The sequence below is a fragment of the Argopecten irradians genome, chromosome 7, assembly GCF_041381155.1.
Source record: "Argopecten irradians isolate NY chromosome 7, Ai_NY, whole genome shotgun sequence".
NCBI lineage: Eukaryota > Metazoa > Mollusca > Bivalvia > Pectinida > Pectinidae > Argopecten > Argopecten irradians.
The window spans coordinates 9,072,975-9,091,555 of record NC_091140.1 but is presented as its reverse complement, the minus strand read 5'-3'; the positions used below and the strand labels follow the sequence as shown (position 1 = coordinate 9,091,555).

Here is an 18,581-nt window from a genome sequence, read left to right as displayed (position 1 = left end):
TTTCACTGTAATAAAAATAGTTAGTATAAAAGTAATCTAAAATAGTACCAAGGTTATGTCTGATGTTGACCGTTCTCTGTAATAAAAATAGTTAGTATAAAAGTAAATCTAAAATAGTACCAAGGTTATGTCTGATGTTGACCTTTCACTGTAATAAAAATAGTTAGTATAAAAGTAATCTAAAATAGAACCAAGGTTATGTCTGATGTTGACCTTTCACTGTAATAAAAATAGTTAGTATAAAAGTAATCTAAAATAGTACCAAGGTTATGTCTGATGTTGACCTTTCACTGTAATAAAAATAGTTAGTATAAAAGTAATCTAAAATAGTACCAAGGTTATGTCTGATGTTGACCTTTCACTGTAATAAAAATAGTTAGTATAAAAGTAATCTAAAATAGTACCAAGGTTATGTCTGATGTTGACCGTTCACTGTAATAAAAATAGTTAGTATAAAAGTAATCTAAAATAGTACCAAGGTTATGTCTGATGTTGACCGTTCACTGTAATAAAAATAGTTAGTATAAAAGTAATCTAAAATAGTACCAAGGTTATGTCTGATGTTGACCTTTCACTGTAATAAAAATAGTTAGTATAAAAGTAATCTAAAATAGTACCAAGGTTATGTCTGATGTTGACCGTTCACTGTAATAAAAATAGTATAAAAGTAATCTAAAATAGTACCAAGGCTATGTCTGATGTTGACCGTTCACTGTAATGAAAATAGTATAAAAGTAATCTAAAATAGAACCAAGGCTATGTCTGATGTTGACCGTTTACTGTAATAAAAATAGTACCAAGGTTATGTCTGATGTTGACCTTTCACTGTAATAAAAATAATTAGTATAAAAGTAATCTAAAATAGAACCAAGGTTATGTCTGATGTTGACCGTTCACTGTAATGAAAATAGTATAAAAGTAATCTAAAATAGAACCAAGGCTATGTCTGATGTTGACCGTTCACTGTAATAAAAATAGTATAAAAGTAATCTAAAATTGTATTAAGGTTATGTCTGATGTTGACCGTTCACTGTAATAAAAATAGTTAGTATAAAAGTAATCTAAAATAGTACCAAGGTTATGTCTGATGTTGACCATTCACTGTAATAAAAATAGTTAGTATAAAAGTAATCTAAAATAGTACCAAGGTTATGTCTGATGTTGACCATTCACTGTAATAAAAATAGTATAAAAGTAATCTAAAATAGAACCAAGGCTATGTCTGATGTTGACCATTCACTGCAATAAAAATAGTTAGTATAAAAGTAATCTAAAATAGTACCAAGGTTATGTCTGATGTTGACCGTTCACTGTAATAAAAATAGTAGTAAAAAGTAATCTAAAATAGTACCAAGGTTATGTCTGATGTTGACCATTCACTGTAATAAAAATAGTATAAAAGTAATCTAAAATAGTACCAAGGTTATGTCTGATGTTGACCATTCACTGTAATAAAAATAGTATAAAAGTAATCTAAAATAGTACCAAGGTTATGTCTGATGTTGACCGTTCACTGTAATAAAAATAGATAGTATAAAAGTAATCTAAAATAGTACCAAGGTTATGTCTGATGTTGACCTTTCACTGTAATAAAAATAGTTAGTATAAAAGTAATCTAAAACAGTACCAAGGTTATGTCTGATGTTGACCGTTCACTGTAATAAAAATAGTAGTAGTATAAAAGTAATCTAAAATAGTACCAAGGTTATGTCTGATGTTGACCTTTCACTGTAATAAAAATAGTTAGTATAAAAGTAATCTAAAATAGTACCAAGGTTATGTCTGATGTTGACCTTTCACTGTAATAAAAATAGTTAGTATAAAAGTAATCTAAAATAGTACCAAGGTTATGTCTGATGTTGACCGTTCACTGTAATAAAAATAGTATAAAAGTAATCTAAAATAGAACCAAGGCTATGTCTGATGTTGACCGTTCACTGTAATAAAAATAGTATAAAAGTAATCTAAAATAGTACCAAGGTTATGTCTGATGTTGACCTTTCACTGTAATAAAAATAGATAGTATAAAAGTAATCTAAAATAGTACCAAGGTTATGTCTGATGTTGACCTTTCACTGTAATAAAAATAGTTAGTATAAAAGTAATCTAAAATAGAACCAAGGTTATGTCTGATGTTGACCTTTCACTGTAATAAAAATAGTTAGTATAAAAGTAATCTAAAATAGTACCAAGGTTATGTCTGATGTTGACCTTTCACTGTAATAAAAATAGTTAGTATAAAAGTAATCTAAAATAGTACCAAGGTTATGTCTGATGTTGACCTTTCACTGTAATAAAAATAGTTAGTATAAAAGTAATCTAAAATAGTACCAAGGTTATGTCTGATGTTGACCGTTCACTGTAATAAAAATAGTTAGTATAAAGTAATCTAAAATAGTACCAAGGTTATGTCTGATGTTGACCGTTCACTGTAATAAAAATAGTTAGTATAAAAGTAATCTAAAATAGTACCAAGGTTATGTCTGATGTTGACCTTTCACTGTAATAAAAATAGTTAGTATAAAAGTAATCTAAAATAGAACCAAGGTTATGTCTGATGTTGACCGTTCACTGTAATAAAAATAGTTAGTATAAAAGTAATCTAAAATAGTACCAAGGTTATGTCTGATGTTGACCTTTCACTGTAATAAAAATAGTTAGTATAAAAGTAATCTAAAATAGTACCAAGGTTATGTCTGATGTTGACCTTTCACTGTAATAAAAATAGTTAGTATAAAAGTAATCTAAAATAGAACCAAGGTTATGTCTGATGTTGACCTTTCACTGTAATAAAAATAGTTAGTATAAAAGTAATCTAAAATAGTACCAAGGTTATGTCTGATGTTGACCTTTCACTGTAATAAAAATAGTTAGTATAAAAGTAATCTAAAATAGTACCAAGGTTATGTCTGATGTTGACCGTTCACTGTAATAAAAATAGTTAGTATAAAAGTAATCTAAAATAGTACCAAGGTTATGTCTGATGTTGACCGTTCACTGTAATAAAAATAGTTAGTATAAAAGTAATCTAAAACAGTACCAAGGTTATGTCTGATGTTGACCTTTCACTGAAATAAAAATAGATAGTATAAAAGTAATCTAAAATAGAACCAAGGCTATGTCTGATGTTGACCGTTCACTGTAATAAAAATAGTATAAAAGTAATCTAAAATAGTACCAAGGTTATGTCTGATGTTGACCGTTCACTGTAATAAAAATAGTTAGTATAAAAGTAATCTAAAATAGTACCAAGGTTATGTCTGATGTTGACCTTTCACTGTAATAAAAATAGTTAGTATAAAAGTAATCTAAAATAGTACCAAGGTTATGTCTGATGTTGACCGTTCACTGTAATAAAAATAGTTAGTATAAAAGTAATCTAAAATAGTACCAAGGTTATGTCTGATGTTGACCTTTCACTGTAATAAAAATAGTTAGTATAAAAGTAATCTAAAATAGTACCAAGGTTATGTCTGATGTTGACCGTTCACTGTAATAAAAATAGTTAGTATAAAAGTAATCTAAAATAGTACCAAGGTTATGTCTGATGTTGACCTTTCACTAATAAAAATAGTTAGTATAAAAGTAATCTAAAATAGTACCAAGGTTATGTCTGATGTTGACCTTTCACTGTAATAAAAATAGTTAGTATAAAAGTAATCTAAAATAGTACCAAGGTTATGTCTGATGTTGACCTTTCACTAATAAAAATAGTTAGTATAAAAGTAATCTAAAATAGTACCAAGGTTATGTCTGATGTTGACCATTCACTGTAATAAAAATAGTTAGCATAAAAGTAATCTAATATAGTACCAAGGCTATGTCTGATGTTGACCTTTCACTGTAATTAAAATAGTTAGTATAAAAGTAATCTAAAATAGTACCAAGGTTATGTCTGATATTGACCGTTGATAAGTTTTGGGAGAGAGAAATTAAAAATTGCGATCTGAGTTACTGAACTTACATATTAGTTTGAGCGTCCAATACGATTTCATCAGTTATGCTAACTAACACAGTACACAACCTATTCCATCTCACTCGTCACTGTACACATACATACATTTAGTGTGTAGTCTCGTTTCTAGAATTGAGTATATTGTAGCACAAGTAGTGTAGGACGCCTAGTACACTCGCTCAGCCTGACTGCATCATGTCGTCTGCTCTAGAAGATGACCCTCCCGGCTTTGTGGTCGTGGATTATGTATTGTTCGCTTGTGTTATTGCAATTTCCATTGGAATCGGAATATTTCATGCGTGTGTTGGAGGAAAACAGAAAACTGGACTTGAGTATCATTTGGGGAACAGGAACATGAAGACGATCCCTCTCATTCTCTCCATGCTGGTCACCACGCAGTCGTCCATCTTGATGCTTGGTATTCCCGCCGAGACCTATCTGTATGGCGGGGTTGTTTTATTTTCGTCCTTTGGCTTCTTCCTTTCCTACCTGATCGGTGCGAGGTTCGTGGTTCCAATGTTGTATCCACTGAAGTTAACAACCGTTAACGAGGTAAATAAATGCTAACCACATGGCAAATAACAAGTTTATTGATTTGGATGTCTTTTGATTTATACATGCACATGACTCCAGATAATAGAGGAGTTCCGAAAAAAGTGAAGAGAGGTCATGAAATAGAAAGTAGATCTAAGGATATTTATATCTGTTTGATATAATTTTATAAGTATTTATATGTAATAAACTGGTTACGTAACTCGTATCTTGAAATAATTTTGTTAATGTTTTATTTCGAATGTATGCCTGTAGGGTTACAGAATTGAATAGTAATTGAGGAATTACTTGCTATCATCACTATTTCTTTAGATAGCTTTAAATCTTCAATAATAAGGAAACAAAACAATAAAAACAAGTAAAAGAGCAAATCTTTTCATGAAAAAAATCCGTTTCATTGTAACGAGTTCGACATTGTCAATAACGTATGTGACATTTTGAAACCTTTGAGATATCTCAGGATTTATTGTATTGTGCATAACAAGACAATTTATAAAAGGAAATTTAAATTGTACTGCTCTTCATATCATAAGGCTTCAATTTGTTAACAGTGGATTGATTCCACCAAAATAGGCTACTGGACCCCGCTGATAAACTACACTCTTGACCGATGTTCAATCTTTATCCGTCGACACATCTAATGGACACTTATTTCCTATTTAGATGTACACTACAAGAGTTGTAAATCATTGTCTCATTTACATATTGTTGACAGGTAAATACGTGTTACCTTGGACATGAAAGATTGACCTAGTTCTGATTTAATAGGGATTTTTTTTATTTCTGGAACGCTGTTAAATGTTGTGAGATAATGTTAATGTCGGTAAAAAGCATTAATTATGGAAAGAAACAAAGCAGAATATGACACTGCTTAATTTACATCAAGAAAAATACAAAAATAATGGGGCAATTTCTTACCGACATTATCAACACCTATTATTATTTTATTATTAAATTACGAAATCTCATAACCAGATGACGACCTAGTTTTAGTTCAAGACAGTCACAGATCTGTTCGTATGTATATTGTACTGTTTGAAGTTTTTATGTATATAAAACGAAAATATGTTTCCCAATAAGGTTGTTTTATTGTGGTAATCCTTTGTTTGTTAGCCTATGATAAAACAGGTATTATCAAATTGGGTATTGTAAAAAGGGAAAACATGATAAAAACAATAAAATGAGGATAAGGACTGTTGGATGTTAATGACGGGTCACTTTATGATTGTGTGTTATATCAGATAACTTGTGTCAGCATTTGTCTTTTTATGTCAGTATTACCAACTGCGATACAAGGGGAAGGCCGTCAGGCTGTTTATAGCTACATGCATGATACTTTTGAACGTAAGTACAATACTGTAAACACCCGCACACGTAAATAAAAGTTATGGAACTTTCAGTGGTCCGAAATGTAACTTTTTAATATGACCGATAAGGTTTTTATGTTCACTTCAAAAACATATATTATTGTGAAAGCACATGGTGTCAAATTTACTACAAAGAGATCAAAGTGTCACACTTCAAACACATATTATTACAATGCATAACACCATTTAGATAAAATGATTAGATAAATATACTATCATGTATATACATGTATTATATAGATTATACAACTGTCACACAGTTAAGATGACGTTTTGGGTTTTTTCGCTTCGATTCTATCTGTCCTACTTGATGCTAAAATTTATCTGACATGTATTTTCGGACGCTTACCTGGTCAAAATTACATAAAATAAAAAATTGCTGATAATTTCATACATACTTTTCATTTAATTTATTCACTCGCATAGTATACAAAAAACAACATTTACATAGGGGAATTGATTAAAAATAGCTTGAAATTGATTACAGGGTATATACTCGGGTGTCGTGGTGATGGGACAAGCGGTTGCTATGGAAGGAGGTAAGTATTCTGAATTACCAAATATATAGGCCAAATGGTTACTATTGATGTATGACTAGTGGTTACTATGGAATGATATACGCGTTAGATTAACTACACGTAAATAACTATTGGAATTTAACTAAACTTAGATTCAAGGAAGAATAAGGTCAATCATTACGTTCAAAATCATCAGTGTGTCTTCCATTTGATAACATTTATTTTTTTGAATTTTTAATAATTCATATTTATTATCATACTGTATCCAGCTTATTGAAGTACTGTACCCATCCATGTTTGAATTAAATTGACAAAATAACATGTTTCGTTATATGTCTAATGGCAGTGATAACGCCATCAGCATAAATTGAATATGTGAACCATGTGAATATTTTTCAGTAACTCGTATCCCTAAATGGGCCTCCATTCTAGCTGTATCGTCTGCCGCTGTTGTGTATACGTCTATTGTAAGTATACCGGACACTATCAATCCACCTTATCATGCATTTCTGCAGAAGTTTGATTTTTAGGTCATCTGACTCGAAGGGCCAGGATGACCTATTGTCATTGTGCACCGTCGGTCGTCGTGCGCCGTCCGCCGTCCGTAAACTTTTCATTCAAACGGCTTCTTCTCAATAACCGAAAGGCCTAGGGCACTGATATTTGGCTTGTAGCATGCTAGGATGAAGGGCTACCAAGTTTGTTCAAGTGAATGACCTTGACCGTCATTTAAGATCAAAGGAGTCAAACAGGCGAAAATATTTTAACTAAGAAGCCTAGAGAGCTGATATTGAGCATGTGACATGCTTGGACGAATGGCTACCAAGTTTGTTCAAGCGAATGTTTGATTTGTAGCATGGCGGGGATCAAGGGACCTTCATTTATGGTCTAATTCATCAAAAACATCATAATATGAACTTCCTCTAATAAAAGAGTTCTTTTGTATTGCCTTGATTGTTTGTTACTACTATATTTTTCGAGTTATTGTATTGTGCCAATAGTCAGATGACCGTAAAGGCTTATGGGCCTCTTGTATGATAAAACAATTATGTACACACGATATGATATCATATATTGAGGTCAAATTCGATTATGGTTTTGTTTTACTTAAACAGCTTTCTTTAAGTAAAACATATTATTACCTCATTCTTGTTGAGGTAAAATCGTTATTTTCGACGAGTCCGAAAAACTATCAAATTCAATTCTATAAATGGTATTTTGCTTAATATGATATATTCATTTTATTATTTCTGCTCTTGATTCTCAGGTCAAGAATTATGCATTAAATGATAATTAGTATCTTTTAATCTAAATCAATGAGAGTCTACTCAAAATGCCTTATGACTTTACTACAAAGATTTAAGCCCTCGTGGGTAGGTGTAACGCTTGTGACGTCATATTTTGTGAACGAATATGACATTAAATGCACAAAAATGTGGCTTATTACAAAAATTACCTTGTAATATGCAAATATAGAAAAATGCGTTTTGTTTTGACAGGGTGGAATTAAAGCAGTGATCTGGACCGATGTTTTCCAGTGCTTCATTATGTTGTTCGGGATTCTATCGGTTACCATTAAGGTACTTATCTCAAAGAATTATTCGGAATAGTATCAGACAAAATTTATCTCCTACAAATAACTATTCGGAATAGTATCAGACAAAATTTATCTTCTACAAATAACTATTCGGAATAGTATCAGACAAAATTTCTCTAACATAGCTGTTCTGAATAATATAGGCCACGGTTGATGTAAGCAACGGGCTTTCCGGGACACTGGAAACTTTTTTCACAATTTCTCAATTACAACTATCCTATGAGATGTAAGATACAATCGAGGAAACCATAAATTCCAATTTTTCCAACAAAAGTAATAAAGGCCACTGTCGAATAGATAAGCATCTGAAAAATACAATCATCATTTCTTTGAACGACAAAACAATTACAGAAATCATTGAAAAATGTTTATTGTACTTCAAGTTGCTGGTGGTTTAAAAGAACTTTGTAATTGAAATCACAACTGATGATCTTGGTACTTTACTGTATAAACTGCCGATAGCGATAAGCTACCAATGATACAGTTTCACTGGAGCTACAGGAAAAGCAGTAAATGTGTGCAAGTAGGACAGATGTGTATTTTAGGATATGTAGCCTGATACTCCACAGTTGTGATAACGTGATCAGTGTTAATCTAAGTTTAAGGCCATGGGGTGCTGGGCACCGGATCACTTCAGTATTGTGAAGTGCATATGATGAATAATTAGGGAAACCGAGAAAAAAGCAAGAAGATATTGATATGATATTCCTATACACAGCTGATAGTGCACTGCTGTGAATAGGCATTTTATTAATGGAGTTTTGTTTTATTTTTTTCTTCTTAATTTGCTAATGATACATATGTACTTTCCTTTTGAATACTAGGTTACAAGATTGTGAAGACAAATATTGTACTTTACTCCGTATTAAGTAACTGGAACGTTTTAGCAGTACTTTTCTGTTAGACATGCTGGCAACCCATTCTTACATATAATGGAACGTTACAGTGAACATATTTGTTACACAGTAAACCAGAGACATATATCATTTCATATTTAAATCTCTGAGAAGACTAACTTTTTTCACGTCGATATCTTTTTGCGATTTATAATCATATCACTTTACTCTACTTATTCGGATAAGATTAATTATTTCTTGATTTTGCTCTAATTGCTGAAATACGTGAAAATAAACTGGTGTAACAGTGCTATTCATCCACTGTCGCTGTTATGTTGTACAGGGAACCATAGACGCTGGAGGATCGGCCTATGTTTGGGAGGTCAATACAGCTACAGACAGGTTGAATGTATTCAAGTACGTATCTTTATAGGACTGTGTTATCAGAATAGTTACGTCAAGGACGTACAACGATTTGTGGTCGAAATGGTGTTTTCTTCCAAAAAGTACAACGTCCATGCGTCTTTTAGTTGGCTTACATCGTTGAAAAAAGGCTCGTGTGATGAAACCGTGTAACTATGCGAAGATTACAATTTACATGATGAGAATGGATGTTTGGGGTAGCATCCCTGACGTAGGTGCAATACAGGATTACTTGAAATTCTGGATTGATGTAAATTTCTATCATCTGGAAAATTAATCTTTGACGCTTCAATTTAGTCCAGTGCATCGTTAGTCCAATAATCTTTGACCTTGACCTTTTTATGTTGCAGTTTTGATCCAGACCCGTTGGTCCAGTACACGTTTTGGAGTCTTGTGATTGGTGGTACATTTAAACTCTTTTTCGTGGTAGTCAAGCAGAGCGCCATCCAACGGATGAGTTCCTGTCAAACACAAAGGGAGGCAACCAAGTTAGTTTTTCGTTTATTTTTTTTAAATTTGCCATGTTATATGAAATGTATTCTACCACTAGTGCCCCCTCTTTTGTCAGACAATCAAGTATATGTATAATATTAAAGTAGCACACCTTAAAATTCTTCATGTTTTTTGTCGATCTTATCATTTTTTACTTTGCGTTTGTCTTTAAAGTGTGTACCTGTTATCGGGCCCAGCCTTCCTGGTGACCATGAGTCTGGCCTGTGGGGAAGGGTTGGTAGCCTACGCTTACTTCACAGCCAAGGGATGTGACCCTCTGGTATCTAAAACTGCACCTAACCCTAATCAAGTAAGTGCAATCAAATGTCATCTCTTCAAGTCTAGCGGTCGAAGGTAACGGAATAATGTATTCAGATGATGTAAATCTTGTTTAAACCTCTATGTCAGCCTTTTCCCACAAATAACATACTTAAAGTTGACGTCAGCAAAGTCAAGACTGAGTTTGCATCTTTTCTTCATGAATTTTGAAACTGAATACCTGCTTTACATGTATTATAAGTTTTCATTATTTTCAATTTGACACCTGTCTGCATACGGCATATGTCTAGGTTTTAATGGGAATCTATTTAGTTTTCATTATTTTCAATTTGACACCTGTCTGCATACGGCATATGTCTAGGTTTTAATGGGAATCTAGAAAATTAGCATTTCACATGATATAGATGAAGTTCTCCTGTCGTACTGATTAACATCATATATAGATGTTTACTCCATATATATATAGCTCTTGATTGTTCTCTGTATATGCCGTAAATTGATGGTAATATATGTAACGAGGACTAAAATCTGATACTCCCCGATATGCCACATTTTTGCAAACGTAGCCATTGTTGAATGACCTCTTCTTTTTGTTGTGTGGGACTAGGTGTTTTCTCGTTCATACACAGACTTACAAACTCCGATATATTCACATCTAACTGTTACAGTTGTTGCCGCTAATGGTGGTCGACATATTCCGGGATTATCCGGGAATGTCCGGAATGTTTCTGGCGGCCGTCGTATCTGCATCATTAAGGTATATTCAGTTTGATTTTCTAATAATCTGTGTTTGGTTAGTATTTTTCAAAAATATGTATATAAGATGGATGTTGGATGTGTTACCTCACTTTATTTTATTTATTAACATTTAGTGTAGTATTTGATTTTGAAACCCATATCAACTTTAAGAAAACGTTTTGTATTTACTACAAATATTGCAAGCTTCGTGTGAATTAATGCTCCAATTAATCATAGTGTAGTAAACAACTATGTAGTAGAAACTGCATATTTTCAAAAAAGTTGTATGCTTATTATTAGAATATATAATGCTCATATGAAGAAATGTGATTTGATTCCCTTTACTTTATATCTCGTTTATAATAATAAAAGCATTCCTCCCCCAACCCCTTTCGAATATACAAGTGTAACTTATAACAGCACAAAGGATATTTGTCAATACATGTTTCTTGTATTGTATTGAAACTTGTGTCTGTTCACATTTTCTTTGAATTGTAAATGAAGTAGACTCTAGTTTAAACACCATTGTATTCATAATTTAATAACATAATTCAATTGTAGATACCGTTTTATGTAAAGCATATTCTGCGTTTGTCATTTTGTAACTCTTTTATCGGTAATTTGATGTGTGTTTGTTTATGTCTTATAAACTAAAGTGTTGTTACGATAAGACCTCGGTAACTCGAAGTCGACAGGAAATAAGTACAATTTCGATTTGTCTGAGTATTCGAGTTCAGTTTGCATTTATGATTTATGTTTCGGGACCAACATGATACGTCGAGTAGATAGGGGCTTTGAGTTAACGTTGCTCTGTCTTTCCAGTTCTGTATCATCTAGCTTAGCCAGTATGTCTTCCATCACACACGAGGACTTCATCAAGCCGCACTTCCCTCGTCTCTCAGACGCCACCGTTACACGCCTGTCCAAGTGTTCAGGTAAATACTAAACAGCTGCTTATTTTCACGGTTTTTGTTGCGATTTTAACTAAAAATAAATGATTTAATTAGACGGTTTCACGTTCCCGTGACCAAGGGTATAATATGATTCAATTATTTCTCAAAATTTTCGAGTACCACTTTTTCGCATTGACAGAGACGGTATAATGGTAGGGTTTTTTTCAATATGCAATGGTTGAAGATAAGATACTTGTTAAACAAAAGAGTAATGTTCAGAATTGCACTTTATACAGCTGTAAAAGGAATAATAATCCTTCCGTAAGTCATCTTTTGCTGCCGCCTAAACTATTTGTACGTTCTTAGAAAAGTGATTTCCTTACCGATTCGAATCCATCTTCTGATACCTGATATTACTCTTCTTTACAGTGGTTATTTATGGTGCCATTGGTATCAGTATCGCCTTCATGGTGGCGGAGTTTCCGGGATCAGTATTCAAGGTGAGTAAATCATCTACAAAAAAGGGCCTAAAAGTAGTCATGTCTTCCTGATCCTAGTCTACTAATGAGATAGGTGTTAGTCTCAACCACGAGCCCCGTACATCTGTGACCGACATCTGTAATACCACTTACGGATGTCCACACATATTATTCGGTAAAAACGTCTTATGTACTTTTCTTACCATTATCTCACTGCAATGCGTTATCAGCTTTCGTGTAGTCATGAAATGTGTTGGCTATTCACACCCACTTTCTTAAAATGAATTTCTATGCATTATATATTACATTTTAATGATTGAAATGCAAGTTGAATTATTAGATATGCAACCGATTAATTTAGAATATCCATTTCTAGATACTTAAGTACCAATATGCAGATTCTACATAGTAATCCACGTGAATTTCTCATGAATTATTTTTGTCGTGAAAATCATGTGAATTTCATATGATTTTTACAAGATATTCCAAGATATACAACATTACTAGTTGTTGGCATATTTCTAAACTTTGTGTTTCTATCTGCCTCTAGTATGCTGTCGGTATTCGGAGTACCAGTTGTTGTATTTCAATCTGCCTCTATTATTCTGTCGGTATTCGGAGTATTAGTTGTTGGAGTATTTCGCTGTTCTGTATTTTTTATATTACAGGTTTCTCTAGTATGCTGTCGGTATTCGGAGTGCCAGTTGTTGGAGTATTTCTCTATTCTGTATTTTTTATATTACAGGTTGCCTCTAGTATGCTGTCGGTATTCAGAGTACCAGTTGTTGGAGTATTTCTCTATTCCGTATTTTTTTGTATTACAGGTTGCCTAGTATGCTGTCGGTATTCGGAGTACCAGTTGTTGGAGTATTTCTCTATTCTGTATTTTTTAATCACATAATCTGTCTCTAGTATGCTGTCGGTATTCGGAGTACCAGTTGGTATTCGGAGTACCAGTTGTTGGAGTATTTCTCTCTTCTGTATTTTTTAATCACATAATCTGATATCCAATGATTTCGCCCGTGTAAAATTTTTGCATTTGTCACTAGTGTAATACGACCTGCAGCGATTTTCATTGGCCGAAAATTCATTGTTACGTCAGACAGAAACAATAAAATGACGTCAGGAAAAATGACGTGACGTCAGGATTACGAGGACGGGCCAAAATGGCGGCCTCTGCTGGATTTTCGAAAAACATTTTGTCGTTAAATTCTTTGTTATGTAGGTTTTCGTATTTATGTGATAAAAAGTATCTTAAATTTGTGTTAGTTTCATATGAGATCTTATGAAACTCGTCTCGAAGTCTTTTTGCTCGCCTTATTCTGTATTTTTTTTATATTACAGGTTGCATCTAGTATGCTGTCGGTATTCGGAGTACCAGTTGTTGGTGTGTTTCTCTATTCTGTATTTTTTCCGTCCGCCACACCGATCGTAAGTAATTAATCTCAGTCAAAAAGTTATAACTTTGCCTTGAGCTTAGATAGTCATAATAGAATTACGTCGCTTATCCTTATAACTACTGTATATTGAAATTAAGAATATATTCTTCTGAGGTTTCAGTCCCGTTGAAGTCTCGTTTTGACTTTGATCAAAGAAGTTATGAGATTTTTAAATACAATTTATCAATACCTGTAGCAAGTTTCCAGTTGTAAAATTTTCAACAAAGGGCTGAAAATTTTGTAGCTCAAAATTAGCTTAAATCTCTTGTATTTATGGTCAAAACGGCAAAATTCCCATAAAATTCAATATTTTGTCAATTAGGTATCTTTGAATGACAAAAGCTCAAAAACGAGCACACGGACATATTTGTTTTGTCTTCCCTTTTTTATGGTATGAACTCCTATTTCCAAATAAGTATATGAGAAAAAAGTTTAATACAAGAAAATTTTGACTTCTCAGAGGAGTACATCCTTAATACAAAAGGTTATAATACTCTATTAAAGGACTAATATTTTATGTTATGAATTAGATGATGTATTCACATATTTATGAATTTTTTTTATCACAATCATTAGAAAATATTCAACCCTAAACAGCAAATATGTTTGCTATGCTATTATACCGTAACCAAACAAATAGCACCACGTTTCACAGTGTCACCTCTCATTTGCATTGGCTGCGGCGGAATAATTTCTCAGTAAATAGTCCTTCGAGAAAGTTTCATTGAGCTGGATTAAACTACAAAGTATTAGGATTAAAGGCCCACTGCCTTTCAGAAACGGTTTTTAATTTTTAAAATGGGAATGTAAAATGAGTCGAATAATTTTGTAGAGTCGCAAGAATTATTAACTAAGTGTTAATACTACATGCATCATCACCTTCTGAACAATTTAATCAAAATAAATAAAATGTTAATTTTCATAACGCGGGTCGTCATATGGTTCCCGCCGTCGTCCTAAATACCGCGCGGTAGATGACTATCACTGCGCCAGACAGCAAAACAGCGAAATGACTCTCCACTGTTTTCATATCTTTCATATATTTTCTGATGTTATTAATGTTTTAAGAAACCTTTATGTTTTGCTCCGGAAAGGTAATGGACCTTTAACGAAGCGGTCGATTTAGAGTAAACTGTTTTTTTTTAATTATATTTTAATAATATAAATCATATTAGATGAAACCTGAAATAGATGTCAATTATATATTGTAAACAAGAACACTTACAAAACCGTGATTTCATAAAGTGAAGAGTTGGTATTGTTCCAGGGGGCTATACTGGGAGGAGTGGTGAGTACGGGTATAATGTTCTGGATAAACCTAGGTAGTGCCTTCAACAAGAGATCCCATCCTAGTCTCCAACCCGCACCTATCGATCAGTGTTGGAACAACACGCTGGTCAACGTCACCACACCCGTAATTAGTGACGTCACGAAGATAAAAGCCAGGTAGAATATATAAACAGTTTGAATCTCATTAACATTTAATTAGCTAATCTGAGAATAGTGAAAATCCAGTTTTATCAACATTCCTTGATTTTAAGGAACATTAAGGAAAGTTCACTAACTTCAGATCTAAACTTTGTTTTTTACTGTAGAGCATTTGAAGTTAAAGAATTCCTTAAAGTTAAAGTGAACAGTAAATACGTGAGAACTTTTGGAAGGCCAATGATCGCAATTAGACTGGTTTTCTTTGCCCGACTATTCACTTTAAGGAATGAGGATGAACCTGGACCCAAAGTTTGGTCATGGTGTTAAACTTGTTGATAACTAGAAGGTCTATGGCATTGAACACACTTTTGCAATAATGGCCACATCAGTAATACGTAAATCTGACTTTGTTGTAGACCGGAGGGTTTGGAAGCTTTGTATTCTCTCTCTAACCACTGGTTTGATGCATTAGGACTCCTCTGTTTGTTACTTGTAGCCATTACAGTGAGTTTTATAGTAGGTGAGTATGCTGGAACAACATCAAGGTAAAATGTTTGTCAAATCTTGTATTTTCTAATAAATATCACATGACTATTAGGTATATTTATCAGTCCATCAAATACATAAAATGTATGACAACATCCATTTTCATTTAGTTGGCTTGCCCCTGTGGTCAGAAAGCGCAGGTAATTTTGGATTAAAATATTGCGTTCTACTATAAAGACATCGTTTATATGCTTTTGCATGGTATGTGTGTGATTACGGATTATCGGAGGACTGACGCGTGACTATGACTCTAAGAAAAAAGGGTATACTTTTGTGAAAAGAATACCTTTATTCGAGGCGGGGGTAAACATTCCAATATGGCGACTGTCGTCCTGTTTTCTGTTTTATAATTAAATATCTCGATTTTTTTTCAAACCCGTATTTTATGAAAAACAAAAAACTGGACTGTTAGGTATAGTCACCTATTCAGTTTTGGGGAGAGAAAATGTCCTTGTAGTAACTGAGAATTATTTACAATGTTTTGTAGGACGGTCGCAATATACGTCCCGGCCTATGTAGCCTCGCAATATTGTAGCTCAAAAGACTTTTAGACAGAAAATGGTGTCGTCTTTAGAGCTACAATTGGTGCCTATTACTGCTAATGGAGCAAAGCAATGATTATACAAACCATTTTAAAACGTTTCTTTGCATTTTATCGTACTTTTTTGATGTCGCTTACCTACAAGGGAATAGAACTGAGCTATATAAAATATCAAATTCTCATCGATCATTATGTTTTTACATAGTACATATGAAGATCTTTCTGAAGGAAATTTATACGGCAAGTCCACAAGTTGTGAATTTAACGTCTTGTGAGCGGTACGGTATATATCAAGAATGGTAGTTATGTTTGTTTCCGACAAAAATAATATATAAATGCATGTATACGCTTAAAATAATTAGAAACCTACAAAAAAGTGAAGAAAACTGTGCCCGAGTGAATTTCGGAGGCAGTGCTCCACTACGACACATAGGGACCAATTCGTACCCGGCCGAAAGGTATAGTAGGCCGGGTACGTATATTTAAAACGACACCATTTTCTGTCTAAAAGTCTTTTGAGCTACAATATTGCAGCTAGAGTACACGGACAGTCGTTACCTATTCAGTTTTGGAGAGAAACATGTCCTTGTAGTATCTGAGAACTATTTACAATGTTACAGCTCGTAGGTAGCTAGAGGACACGGACAGCCGTTACCTGTTCAGTTTTGGAGAGAGAACATGTCCTTATAGTAACTGAGAACTATTTACAATGTTACAGGCCGTAGGAAGCTAGAGGACACGGACAGCCAATACCTGTTCAGTTTTGGAGAGAGAACATGTCCTTGTTTACCGGTTTCTGTAAGGCGTGTCGTCTGCTGTGGGGACAACATAGAAAATAAGGTAAGTATGTACAAGATATCGATTGCGTTGATTTAAAATTAGCTTTCTAATTACAAATCGAGTTTTACTTGGCATTATCGTTAATAATCACATGAAAATACCGCTTCGTTTGATAAACTGTTGACTATGTCTCGGACATCATCAACATCGTTGTTTTTTTAACCCAGCTTATTTCATGTGTCCAAATAAAAGTCTTTTGATAACGATTCGTAAAAGATAACGTAGCTCAATCCGACGAACTCCAATGGCTGTGACCACCAGCAGAAAATTTAACTTCTGTTTACCTGATAAACAATGTAAAGTCGCACAATAAAGATCTTTTTGTACCAGTGTCCTAGGCTCGGTTATAACCGGAACAAGGACGTTAAGCCCCATCAATCAATCAATCATTTTGTGCCATCACAATGACACTGACATCGCCGATTTCACGTTCCTTTTAAATCATTGTCATTATCCATGTTTTAGATCGATGTTGTTCCTAATATTTCTAAAATCAATTTATTTTAGGTGCGCTGATAACTTTCTAGAATATCACTTTAGATAACTTGTGTACAACGGAGTCACTATGCAGTCGCTAAAGTTAAAATATATTTCATTTATTTCCTTTCAGAGACGTCAGGAGATTATATACACGAAGACGCTACCAGAGACTGAAAGTGTATCGGCAAACAAAGACAGTATTTCAGAAAACACAAATGTTTGATAGATATTTCGATAATAGTGTACAAAGTTCAAAATTCTACTGCTTTAGCACGGTTTTCTTTGTGTCTGTTGTATGACGTTTTATAGTTGTATCTAGACAACAGCCTGTAAATGATTTTGTTTTTCCTGGGAGAAACCTCCTGAGGATCAGACTCGTCCTACAATATTTTATATGTGGCAGCATATCTGAATAGTGTATTTGCGAGGAAGCATGCGATGTTGCCAAAAATCTCTAAATACTCCCTTTGGGTTTGACTTGTTTGAAGATCAGGAATACTAATACGACCTGATGTCTTAAGGATGTACACCTCTGAGAAGTCAAAATTTTCTTGTATTAAACTTTTTTTCTCATGCAGATTTTTGGAAATAGGAGTTCATACCATACAAGAAAGTGGAAGAAAAAACATATGTCGGTGTTCTTGTTTTTGAGCTATTGTCACTCAAAGATACCGAGTTGACAAAATTCTTAGATTTTTGGGGATTTTTGCCGTTTAGACCATATACACAAGAGTTTTAAAGCCATAATTTCCTAATGCGATGTTTGATATGTATGTAAGTTTGAAGAATTTATTTTTTGGGGATTTTTGCCGTTTTGACCATATACACAAGAGTTTAAAGCCATAATTTCCTAATGCGATGTTTGATATGTATGTAAGTTTGAAGAATTTATTTTCCTGTAGTCTTCTTTAAAAATATACAAATTTTGATTGATAAGACTCATATTTTTTCTCATAATATCAACATATGCTACCCCTACCCCTTAATTTTGAGCTACAAAATACACCATTTTCAGCCATTTTTGCCAAATTTAACCCTTTATAGAAACGTTGTGGTATCAAACTTTTGTTAATATTTTGCATATCAATAGGGAATGGGTTGTTATTTCTAAATTATGCAGAAAAATGGGGGTCAGTGTGCTTACTTCTTGCCCCATTTTCATTTTTGTGTAATTTTTC

General features: G+C 33.3%; 1 protein-coding gene across 1 annotated transcript; it reads left to right on the top strand.

The window, feature by feature from the left end:
* The first annotated feature begins 3,982 nt into the window (after positions 1-3,982).
* LOC138327487 (sodium-dependent multivitamin transporter-like) lies at positions 3,983-18,176 on the top strand. Its single transcript, XM_069273612.1, has 16 exons — positions 3,983-4,507; positions 5,783-5,851; positions 6,362-6,413; positions 6,792-6,859; positions 7,892-7,972; positions 9,169-9,242; positions 9,599-9,736; positions 9,915-10,050; positions 10,688-10,776; positions 11,580-11,692; positions 12,080-12,150; positions 13,474-13,560; positions 14,836-15,014; positions 15,413-15,516; positions 16,802-16,923; positions 17,534-18,176. Exons 1-16 carry the CDS (start codon positions 4,151-4,153, stop codon positions 17,624-17,626), a joined length of 1,833 nt encoding a protein of 610 aa, XP_069129713.1. The 5' UTR covers positions 3,983-4,150; the 3' UTR covers positions 17,627-18,176.
* The last annotated feature ends 405 nt before the right edge of the window (positions 18,177-18,581 follow it).